This window comes from Eimeria necatrix, genomic scaffold (genome assembly GCF_000499385.1).
Source record: "Eimeria necatrix Houghton genomic scaffold, Enh_scaff1027, whole genome shotgun sequence".
NCBI classification, from domain to species: domain Eukaryota; phylum Apicomplexa; class Conoidasida; order Eucoccidiorida; family Eimeriidae; genus Eimeria; species Eimeria necatrix.
This window is the reverse complement of record NW_013651834.1, coordinates 1-11701: the sequence shown is the minus strand read 5'-3', so window position 1 is coordinate 11701 and position 11701 is coordinate 1. Positions and strand designations below refer to the sequence as shown.

The 11701-nt window shown below is 52.1% G+C and overlaps 3 protein-coding genes across 3 annotated transcripts; 1 reads left to right on the top strand and 2 right to left on the bottom strand.

Annotated features, from left to right (window-relative positions):
* Positions 1 to 208: 208 nt before the first annotated feature.
* Positions 209 to 631, top strand: ENH_00000960 (hypothetical protein; the record flags this gene model as incomplete). Its single annotated transcript, XM_013578154.1, has 1 exon — positions 209 to 631. One exon carries the CDS (start codon positions 209 to 211, stop codon positions 629 to 631), a length of 423 nt encoding a protein of 140 aa, XP_013433608.1.
* Positions 632 to 2336: 1705 nt separating this feature from the next.
* ENH_00000950 (Mov34/MPN/PAD-1 domain-containing protein, putative) lies at positions 2337 to 6122 on the bottom strand (the record flags this gene model as incomplete). Its single annotated transcript, XM_013578153.1, has 6 exons — positions 2337 to 2405; positions 2964 to 3174; positions 3465 to 3541; positions 3838 to 3949; positions 4524 to 4648; positions 5481 to 6122. The coding sequence occupies 6 exons, from the start codon at positions 6120 to 6122 to the stop codon at positions 2337 to 2339; spliced, it is 1236 nt and encodes a 411-aa protein (XP_013433607.1).
* Positions 6123 to 7737: 1615 nt separating this feature from the next.
* ENH_00000940 (40S ribosomal protein S26, putative) lies at positions 7738 to 8709 on the bottom strand (the record flags this gene model as incomplete). The annotated part of the gene is made up of 2 exons (XM_013578152.1): positions 7738 to 7895; positions 8529 to 8709. 2 exons carry the CDS (start codon positions 8707 to 8709, stop codon positions 7738 to 7740), a joined length of 339 nt encoding a protein of 112 aa, XP_013433606.1.
* Between the last annotated feature and the right edge of the window lie 2992 nt (positions 8710 to 11701).

The window sequence follows — 11701 nt, the reverse complement described above, 5'->3', positions numbered from 1 at the left end:
GCTGCTGCTGCTGCTGGAGGTGTGGGGCGTGGGGTGTACGTACAGCTGGGAGGCGTGGGTGGGGGGTGTTGTTCAGGTGACGGCGACGACAGATTATATTCAAAGAGAAGAAGGATATCCTGGCTGGGTAATCGGAGTGGCTGTGGGGTCGGTGACAGTTTTCTTTTTGGGACTGCTGGGGTGTTTGATTCTGCGCAAACACGTGAGCATGCCCTGGTGGATTGACTGCTTCTGCAGCCCCTCGCCGCCCTCCTTCCAGACCAGACCGGACCAGACCAGTGGTCACGGGGGGGGGGACTTGAGCAGGTCTTCTTCCTTCCGGCCCTCCGTGGAAACTGGCGACAGTCCCTACTTCGAGTCCGACGAAGTCAAGCCCTCCAAGCGGCTGGGGGCCCCCGTGGGGGCCCCCCTCAGGGGGGCCCCGGGGGCCCCCCCCGACCTCAACTTGGGCTGGGAAACTGGCAACTTGTCCACTTTGGAGTTCGCCCGCTCCAAACGCATGGAGTCCAAACGCTCCAACAAACCCCCCGCCACCCAACTCAACTCCATTCCCGAGTTCATTGCCGAGGCCAAAATGCCCAACGGCTGGGCCGCCGAAGCTGCAGCCAGCAGGCAGGCCCACAACCGCTAGCTCCGCTGTACGTACACCCCACGCTGTACGTGTACACCCCACACTGTACGTACACCCCAGGTGTACGTACACCCCAGGTGTACGTACACCACACCTCAGAATGTGGGTGTACACCCCAGGTGTACGTGTACACCTCAGGGTCTACTTGTACACCTCAGAATCTGCGTGTACACCCCAGGTGTACGTGCACACCCCAGGTGTACGTACACCCGGGGAGCAACACGGACTCCCCGGGGCCTGCGAAAAGACGAGGGGCCCAAAGACACTCCCTCGGCAGGCCAGAAAGGGCCTGAGTTTGTCTGTACTGGTGAAGAAGCTACGGAGACACTACTGCGAAAGAAAAAGCAGCAAAAAGAACAGCAGCAAAAGCGGCAGCAGCAAAAACGGCAGCAGCAAAAACAGCAGCAGCAAAAACGGCAGCAGCAAAAACAGCAGCAGCAAAAACAGCAGCAGCAAAAACAGCAAATGGGATCGCCTCTGGCGCTAAGTCCGCCCGAGGGCCACCCAAGACGAAGTGCGCAGACTGTACATACACTCCGCCCCCCAAGTTGGTCTCACGTTCCTCTTGCGCTCCTTCTCGTCTCCACAAGCAGCCGCCAGGTAGCTAGCTAGCTAGCTAGCTAGCCAGCTAGCTAGCTAGCGAGGGAGCTGGACGGCTAGCTTGAGAGCTCCGTGGCCAGGTGGTGCTGTCTGGCTTCGTGGCTAGCTAGCTAGCTGGGTAGCTACGTATGTAGCTAGCTAGTTAGCTAGGTAGCTAGCAAGCCAGCCAGGCAGACAGCGCCACCTGGCCACGCAGCTAGCTAGCTAGCTAGCCAGCGAGGCGGGTGTTAAGGGTCCGTCGTGCGCGCTCTTGGCTGTTTGCGCAAGGCGTCTTTGTGTTTCGAGATGATGTATCCGCCTTTTGCGCATTTGTTTTGGTTTTTCTGTGGTGTTTGTTCCTCTTCAATGTCGGGAAGGATTTGTTTGCTGCAGCGTTGTGCATGCAGTTCGTGCTGCTGCGTCTGGGCGAAGAGTGAGTTGTGGTTAAGTGCTTGTCAGTATTTATTCCTTAGGGCTTTATTTCTCAGTAATTCTTTAAAGGGGTTTGTAAGGTTTTGGAGGGTCAACTGGCTTGAGGGGCCCGCGAACTCTCGCCAGGTCTTGGGGTGCTGCCGCGCTGCTGCTGCGCTGCTGCGCACTGCTGCTGCCCCCGCCAGCGGGGCTGCAGCAGCGCAGCAGCGCAGCAGCAGAGCTGCAGCAGCTCAGGCGCTGCAGGCAGTTCCTGCTGCGCCACGAGAGCCTGGGGCCCCACAGGGAGTGCCCGAGCTGTTTGAAAGAGACCACTGGTGCGGAAATGCACCAGCGGCGAACATATGTGTGCAAAGTAAGGTAGAGGAACAACGGCGAGCAGCAGCAACCCAGCAGCAACAGCAGCAGCAGCTGCTGCTGCTGCTGCTGCTGCCAATCCTGGGCAGATCTCGAAGCTGCAAGCTGCAGCAGATCCAGTCTAAGTAGAAGTTTTCCCAACAATTCAAAAGCAAGGAATAGTTTTAAACTCAAACTAGCTGCACACCCCGCGAATACCCCAGCCCAGCAAAAGCTGTACAGCGCTGCAGCGCGCCGCCTCCTGCACTCTGTGACCGCCTAAACACTTGGCTCGCCAAGAAGAAGATTAGAAAGTTTCGAAGCGAAGTTTCGAACTTTTTGGCATTATCTTCTCAATCTTCTACTGCTCTTCTCTTTTGCTGGACGCGAGGACTTCCTGCCGCCAAGTTGTGTCTCGGTAGATGGCACTCTGCGGCAGAAAGCATCACATGCAGAAGATTGCAGCCCCGGAAAACTTGCAGCTTTGTCCTTTTTTGCATTAATAATTATTAAAACGGAAATAATACTGCAAAAATGCTCCATTGAAACCAATGAGAGACCATAATGCACACCAGGGATTACTCTCCCGAGCGTCTTCTTCTACAGTTCTCTGGAGGTTTACTGTGACGGCCCACAGCCAGCAACCCAAATACAAAAACAGAAAGCCGACAAATAAGTAAACGCAAATCCACATTGTTGAACGTGCCTCTCTGCTACTTGTTTGCTCATTCGCATTATTTGTGTGAATTCGAATTTCAAAAATAAACGCAAATCCACATTGTTGAACGTGCCTCTCTGCTACTTGTTTGCTCATTCGCATTATTTGTGTGAATTCGAATTTCAAAAAATATGTCATCCGCATTAAATGATAAGAAAAAGAGCAGCCAAAAGGGGGAAAAACAATTATGAACAAATTCATATTAGGTCACTCATGAACAAATTCATATTAGATCGCATGCAGAGAAGCAGCTAATTGCAAGAAACCAACCAGAGCTGCTGCTTCATGTTCACCCCCAAGCGCGCGCACGGCAATATCTGCTGCTTTCTCTGCAGTGCTCAGAAGCCGGTCAGAAAGATCTTTTTCCTTTTGACTTGCGAATTCCAATTCTTCCGAGTATTCTGCAGCCAGAGTGTTGTCTTCTAGCTCAAATCCATCCCCCATTTCCTGGCCGTTCGCTTCAGCCGCAGGCGCGGGCTGGCTGGGGAAACAAAGACAAAAAGCGCTTTTGAAAACTTCAAATATCCGAAAAGACGAAAGCAAACAGGCATGCAAGTACTCCATCTGGGCTACAGCGCCGCTAGTTGCTGCTGCAGAAGCAGCAACTCGAAAGCGAAGCCAAAATTGATTCTGAAGAGCTCGCACACGTGAGCTCTCAGGCAGGCGGGCATGAGAATATCTTTCCGAAAGTCAGGCACTAATAAGTGTTTACAAATGCCACCGAAGACGTCTGCATGCAGACTTGTGGCAACACTTCATACTTTGAATTACCTGCTCGCGGCAGCGCTAATGGCTTCGTCGCAAGACTCCAAGATGGCTTCCAACCGCCGCAGCTCAAGGGGCCTGTTCTGTATTTGGGAAACAAACAAAAACAAATTCACAGCGAAGAGTTTGGAAAAGAACATCAGGCAGAAAACAGTCAAAAGTAATGCTTTGCTGGGCTGCTGCAGCTGGTGGTGGCTGCTGGGCTTGAGCTGTGCGTTGCTCCACATTAGAAGCAAAAACGCACGCCAGTTGGTCCAGTTGTGTATGGAAAAAAGCGCAAATTGTGTAGGAAAACAATGGCCAAAGTGCTTTTGAGTGAAACTAACAGGAAAATGACTTAGTGGAGGGAACACAACACAAGAAATGGCACAAGTCGCACCCGACGAAGACTTGGGCCCGCAAGCACCTGCGGCCAAGTGGCGTTGCACATTCCCTCCAGCAGCCGCGCACTTAAAGAGTTGCAGCAGTAGTGCACCCGCAGACGATAATACCTGCGCCCGCACAGGCCAGCAGCACTCTAAGACAACAGTGCACAAAACATGAATTCAAATGCACAGCTTTTCCAGCGCAGGTCAGTTTCTAACATAACAACGCACAAAACAAGGATTTAAATGCAGAAACGTCTTTCAGCATATGTCATTAAAAACCAAAAACCAACTTTTGCGAAGCTGGCTATTATGTGCTCCTAGTCGAACAGGTAAAACTGGATCAGCAAGCTCTTCTGCTCAGGCGCTCGTGGTTTCATTCACATGTTATGCATGCAAAAACTTGATTTTTCTTTTACTTGCATTATTAAGAATTTCAGGGGCTTTGACCTTTGAACTCTACTACCTGGCTAGTCCACAACACCACTGTTGCACTACTCTACGGCTCTGCTACGGATACGCAACACGTGGCAGTTCTGCTGCTTCGAAAATGAAGCTATGCACGATTTCCCGTGCATCTCCCCGCTGTGAAGCTGTGACTCCATTTCTGTGGCTGGGAAAGGGAAGTTTCTTTTGTTAAATTGCGCGTGTGAGTGATAGACTCCGTCTGCAGAGTGTGAGGCATGCAGTAAGGCCTCACTGCTGCCAATGGGCCCCGAAGTCGTTTACTTTCTCAGCAGGCAACAACTGCGAGGGCGACTCGCCAGCTTCTGCCTCGTCTTCCCTTCTCGTCTCCCCCGGCAAAAAGGTTCGAAACGCTCCCAGCTGCGCAGTTGCAAGAGTTGAACAAAGCGCCATTTGAGTCTGCATGCCTTTTGCAAACTTTGCTTCAACTAAAAGCGTCTTTATTTCAACTAAAAGCGTCTTTATTAAGCGAAAACGACAAAACATTTTGCATGCAAAACAAGCACCAGCGAGCTCCCCGGGGAAAGCGCAAGCAGCAGGGAAACACGGAAGCAGCCATTCCCCCTCCCAAGCAGCAAAAGGCAAAGAAGTAGCAGCACAACAAAACCAATAAGTGGAATAGAAACGGCGACAGAGGGGTAGAAAGTGTTGAATTAATTGCAGATCAGAGGAACAACGCAAGCCAGCATGCGCGGGCAAACAAAACAAATACGAGAATCTTTGCCAAGTTTCAGAAGCAACAATATGAAAGAAAAAGATGAAAAAAAGGGCTAACATGCATCGCAAAGCTGCTACGAACATTTCACTTTTCCTTTGAAATTAGTTTGTGCAAGAACTGCCTTGAAGAGAAAACACTTCTGGGGGCTCACTGACCTCTATGGATCCGTTGCTTATTGTTCGAATTGGATCGACCTGTACGTACAGCGGAGCACCGGGGCCACGTAAATGGCTGCTTTCTAGTGCCTTTCGGCACTGGCAGCTGCTGCAGCAGCAGTTGCAGCAGCAGCAGCAGCAGCTGCTGCTGCAGCAGCAGTTGCAGCAGCAGCTGCAGCAGCAGCTGCAGCAGCAGCTGCAGCAGCAGCTGCAGCAGCAGCTGCTGCGTATACTCTGTAGTTCCTGAGTTCCCCCCAAGCTGTGCTGCACTATCCGCAGCAGTTTACTCTAGAGGGAAAAGGGCAGCAGCAAGCCTCACAACAATGGCGAGAAAGGGGTCTTGGTGCTGCTGCTGCAGCTGCTGCGTGCGGACATCAATGCCGGAGAGCCAGCAGCCGTAGTCGGGGTGGGAGTGGTACCAGCCAACGACTTTTTGCTGCACTGCGGCCTTTTCTGCTGCTTCTAAGAACTGAATCATATATTCATTAGCTTCTTCTGCTGCATTAACTCGGGTCTCAGTGCCTTCGACGGGCAAAGCGAAGCAGTCTGTGACAACAAAGTAGCCTCTCAGGGGCCCCTGCGGCCCCCACGCCTCTGCTGCTGCGTCTGCTGCTGCAGCAGCAGCTTCTGCTGCTGCCAGCAAGGGCTCTTCGGCCTGCAGCGAAGCTGCGGGGGGGGCCCCCGGCTCCAGCGGCTCCGCTGTGGCCACCGCCTTGCCCAGCAGCAGCCCCATGACTTCGATCTTGCCGCCGCTCTCTGCATGCGCCATCATCTTGGCCAAGGCCAAGTCCGAAATCCACACATCTGTGAAGGCCACGGGACTCTGCAAGCTGCTGCTGCGCTGCAGCTTCTGCCGCAGGCTCTGGTTGTGCTGCTGCAGAGTGTGCAGCAAGTCGTTGTGCGCCTCTTCGTCGAAGGCGTAGAGGGCGCGGTCCACGGCGGGGGCCGGCGGGGGCTCCATCTTTCAAGGGGAAACCGAAACGAGTTGCAAACGAACTTAGTCGAATCAAACGGACATTTTGTTGGTAACCTGCATGCACACCTACTTATTCCCGCATGCCATGCAGCGCTGGAGCCAGCGAGCTCGCAAAAATAAAGCCTCAACGTCTGAGTTCACGTTTTTCTGCACATGTTCCAGCAGACAAGACCTGCAGGGGCCCCGTTGCCTGCGGAAGTTTCTGCTGCTAAGGAAGAAGAAACTGCACTCAACGCGGCCAATCTGAAGCTTCTCCTAGTTGGAAAGAATTGCCTTTGAAGTTCAAGGCGAGGAGAAGTGCTCGCTCGTGCTGCTCTGGGGTGGTCCCACGGAAAGGCGGCGAACGGGGAGGCAGAGGGCGATCTGACAAGAAAGCGACTAGAGGAGAAGATGTCTCGGCTCATTTATTTTTAATTTATTATGCCATTGTTCCACTCTATATTCAAAAACGTAAGTGTCGGGAGACGAACAACTGAAGCGGCTGAGCGCCACTGCGAAGGAGCCACGGCTGCAAAATAAGCTGTCTGTAGACCCAAATTGACTGAAACAGATGGCAACAAACACATAAATAACTTTTGCTTCTAAATGAAGAAGAGTATAACAACATTCCCTCTCACAGACGCAGCTTCCCTTCCCCTCTCCGTTCAGCAGCTTCGATTCGTGAACCCCGTCAGAGCCCAGCCCGGAAACGCCCAAAAAGCGGCGCTGGGAATGAATTTCGCGGGTACACCGTTTCAAACCCTTCACTATTTCTTAAAGCTGAGGCCTGGATGTCCCAGAAGCTCTGCAACTCTCACCAGCGGGATATTCAACTTCGCCTACAGGCGCTGCCTGGTTTCTACTGCGCCATGCCAGCGAACTCGCTGCTGCAGCGGCGAAACGACTTCACTACAGGAGCTCTAACTAAACAGCAATTGGCCCGGAAACGCCCAAAAAGCGGCGCTGGGAATGAATTTCGCGGGTACACCGTTTCAAACCCTTCACTATTTCTTAAAGCTGAGGCCTGGATGTCCCAGAAGCTCTGCAACTCTCACCAGCGGGATATTCAACTTCGCCTACAGGCGCTGCCTGGTTTCTACTGCGCCATGCCAGCGAACTCGCTGCTGCAGCGGCGAAACGACTTCACTACAGGAGCTCTAACTAAACAGCAATTGGCTTCCCCCACACTTCCCCCTGCGGCGTATTCCTCGAATGCTACATCACACCTCTCTCTGTTTGTATCAAGCCTAACCCTCTCGGCTTCTTGGTTTCCAGCCAAACGCTGCTACAGCCCCTACAAGATATCTGCGTTGCTGTCTAAAGCTCAGTTGGTGCCTCCGTAGTCAGTTACTAAGTCAGTCTACACTCCAGTAAATGCTATAAGCCCCAATGCACTGCCCCGTGCACTACTACGGGCTGGGCAGCGTTGGCCAGCGCTGAGAAGCCCCGCGTGGGTCGCGCGCTGGGGACGCTTTATCAATAAGTAAAGAAAGCAGGTTTATCAGCCCCAGCAAAGCTGGCGCGTCGTGTCACGAAGGGGAAGCAGCTTCCCCAGCCGCCGCCGCCAACGCAGGCTGCTGCTGCTGCTGCTGCTGCTGCTGCTGCTGCTGCTGCTGCCGCCTCAGTTGCGGCCGCCACCCACGTTGCCCCCGTGCACGCGGGCCTGCGGGTTCGTCCGGACTCTGCGTCTTTCCCGCGAGCGCACGCGCACCACTCGCGAGTGGATGGCGCAGGAGATGCAGTAGCAGTGCTTGATGTACAGCTTGGGCAAGTTGTAGGCTGCGCAGTACACACGCACACGCCGCAGCAGCAATTTAACCTAATTTTATGTTTTGCAAGATAAAATTAATCCTTTTTTTGCCTCCAATCCACCACAGCATGCACTCGCGACGCGCAGATCTCACAGGCACAGCACAGCAACACCGAAACAGGCACAGGCCTCTCGAACCACTGGCTACGGAAAGCGGAGAAATGCAGAGAAACTTGAGAAGTCTAGTGGAGGAAAAGCTCGCCATGGAAAGAGCAAAAGGCCTCTTTAATACCAATTTAAAATACTGCACATTCATCAGCAAGGATCTGCACTGCTGCGACAAATCCAGAGCCAAAGTGTTAAAACACGAAGCCACAAAAGGACTCCGTGGAGGCACCAGAGGTGACCAAAGCCGCTGCCCGATGAAGGCGAAAGAAGTGCAAAAACATATTTCAAGGAAACAAGACCAGCTGCGCAGGCTGCGAGAAAGACCCCAGCAGAGGCCTCGTCAAGAAGCACCCGCGGGGATGAGTTCCTCTTTGCGCAAGCAACGGAGTTGAAATCAATTCGCCAATGCTACACGAAATGACAAAGAGAAAAGAACAGCAAGCGGTCCTAATGCATGCTAGTGGGGGGCAGCTGCGGCCGTCCGTGGCCCGTACTGTGGTAGGCGGAGGCCTCCCTGAGATCTCTCTGGGAAGAAGCGTCAACTATGTTGCGGACACTGAAGCGCTTGATGGCTTTGTCCTTGGGGCACGAGCGGCCGCAGTTGCTGCACCTGACGGGGTTGACATGGCCTCTGCCGTGTTTGGAGCGGCCGGCGTTCCTGCGTTTCGTCGGCATCCTTTCCACTTCCTGCCTCCGTAAACCCCAAACCCCGATCAAAAGGACTAATTAGAAGTCAGCAAACGCTGAAGAGAAGACGGACGAAACGGCTTTGCTTCAAACCAACACATAGAACAGCATGCAAGAGGCGCAGCAAGGAGGGGTGCGGGTCAGCAGCTTCCATGTGGGGAGCACCAGCGGGGCCTCAGCGTCACAAGCATGCATGCAGCCGCAGAAATTGCTACAAATGGTACTTTTAACTATTTGCGCTATTAGTTTTCCTTCGGCAAGAAATCTTGACTCAGAGTTATTTTGTAGACTGCTGTGTACAAGTTCGCAATCGCTCGAAGCCCTGTGTGCTAGGAGGGCCTCCCTCTATAGCATTCTAGTGTATCCATATACATTTCATTAAACTGCCTTAAATGCTGAAGGGCTATTAAAATCACAAATAAATTTAATACTCAATACAAATTCCACTGCGTGGGAAGCTAGAAGAATACTCACAATGCCATGCTTCCCCTAAGACGAGACACACTGAGCACTGTTCACCTTTACAGCCTGGCACACATAAGCTCGTGGCAAAGAAGAGGGGCAGCTCCTCCAAATTCAGCCTCTCCCCGGAGGGAAGGCCGCTGTACAGACGGTGAATATGGTGTTATGCTGCGAAGATGATAGTTAAGTTCTGAATTCAAGAGGCCCTGAACATCCCTGCAGCCAGCGCGAGAAAGCCTCATCCGGAAAATAGTGGTTCACTGGGAAATGCGAGCAACGATGGGCCTCTGCCAACCGCGCTCCTGCATGAATTAGTAGGAGGGGAAGCGATCTCCGTGAGAGGCAGAACCACAAGGATCTTAAGGGCTGTTGCGCGCCGCTGTGTACCAGCCACAGCCAAGCACGTTCTCTAATCTCTGTTTGGATCTTTAGCTTGTATTAATGGAGCTACACTTTCCCGCTAAGGGTGGCACACAGGGGAGCGGCGACGCGATCGAAACAACTTCACATGGGAAAGGCCAGAACGGATTTCGCCTGTTTGTTTGGGCATGGATATGCTCTCATATATAAAACCTGGAGAGCATTTGCATGTGCAAAACTAGACTATTCAAGTGTTTCAAAGGACCCTTTTTATGATTTACTGTTAATTTTAACTTTCTCTACGCACTACTGCCTCCTCTAGCCGCCGCACTAGTTTTGGAAATTGCGCCCGCCGCCGGCCTACAGTTGGAGCCGGTAAGTGGTACTTTTGTCCCCAAATTGCTGATCTTGTTACACTAATGTGACTGAAATGGAACAAAATCGACAAAGATGTGAAATTTTTGCGCAAAACAAGAGAGGCAGGTCAAGTACAGGTAGAGCCCAGGCACGCTTGCGCAAGAAAGCCAGCACATTATGACAATGCATGAGCTTGATTTTTCACAAAGTTGATGAACTACTTAAGACCAAAGCGCATTGGCTAGCGTTGCCGAGTACTAACACAACGTAGTTGGCCTCCGCCTCAGTTTGAAAATCAGCGTATGAGATAAGGACGTCACCGCAACTCCAACGATCACTGTCTACCTGAGATCAGCACCTGCATAACTTATTTGTTGAAACGAGAAGTGCGAGGCCTGCTGAACACCACTGCAAGTCTACACCTCTTCCTACCGACTACTAGGGGCTTTGTAGGAAGCTGGAGGCACCGGCTGCCACTCTTAAAGCTATGCTTTTAAGGTGGAATAGAACCAAAACATAAAAAACCATTACGGCCACTTCATAGAAAAGTCGTTCCCAGGAAACGAATTGAGCTAGAGGCTTCATAACGCTGCTGCGAACGTGTCCTAATTTAGCTTCCAGACACCCTTTAAACTCCCCTGTAGGCTGCATATTTGCACATTCCGGACGCTGTTTGCAGCTCTGCAGTCACACGCTCAGCAAAGTCTTTTCAAGCCACGGCGCCGCAAGTGGTGAAAAGATTTCGCTGCATTTCTGTCCAGGGGAGTCCCAGAGGGTTATTCATTGAACTTAACAACGTAAGTCAATACTTTGGCTAATAAAAATAACTACGGGGTTGTGGCGCTAGCTCTCAAGCGGTGGCCTGCAGGCGACAAACATGATCAAGTGCCAACACCTTGGAAAGGAGAATCTGCAGCTCTCATTCGTGTTTGATTCCGATTTCCACATTAAATGGATTGTTCCAGTAAGAAAAAAGGCAGCAAAAAGATGTCGATTTCGGAAGATGTCAAGCAACAAGGTAGTTCATGGGCACTGCCGCTCGCGGGGGCTTCAGGCACAGCCAAGCGCAAGGCTTCAAGATTACAATGTGCAGTTTCAAGTTGCCTCCAAAGCACTCAAGAGCATTTTCTGTTCGTTTTTACAAAAAGCAATTCCAGTGAAACGTAGCATGACAAATACGCGGAGGCCTTACAGGCCGTTGCCGGCGTGGACTAGCGTGCGACTGCTCCCATACAAGTGCAGCAGCGCCCGTGTGCCTCTAAATCGCATACTAGTACTTAAGGGAGACTAGAGTTGAGCTCAGAGACAGGGCAACGCTCTGCTGCTTTCGTAATATAAGCACTGTTGGGGACACGGGGAGCTACTGTTCATATCAAGAAGCGCTCACACACAGGCCCGTTTTGTGGGTTGTGTTTAGTCAGGCAGCGCCTGTGGGAAAGGATTTCATTGAGCAGTACCCCAGGCACATAAAGAAGGAACTAGTGCAGAGCTTTTAGTCGGGAATCTCGACACTATTCAAATCGAGCTGAGCATCAGTAGCACTACCGCAAAATGATATCGTGAAAATTTGAGAACGTGTTTGTCAGCCGCTTTCGTTGCTCGGATGAGCACCGGAGCCCATAAACTACCTTTCTGGTCATGCATCATCAGTGCCCGCCGCCTCTGCCCCTATTTCTTGCAAATAGGGCAGCCAACGACACTCGCGGGGCCCGTCATTCCCCCCTTACTGGGGCACGTTTTAGTGCGTCTCGCATGACCGAGTTCCACTTAGCACCATCCACAGCCCCATAATGCCACGATT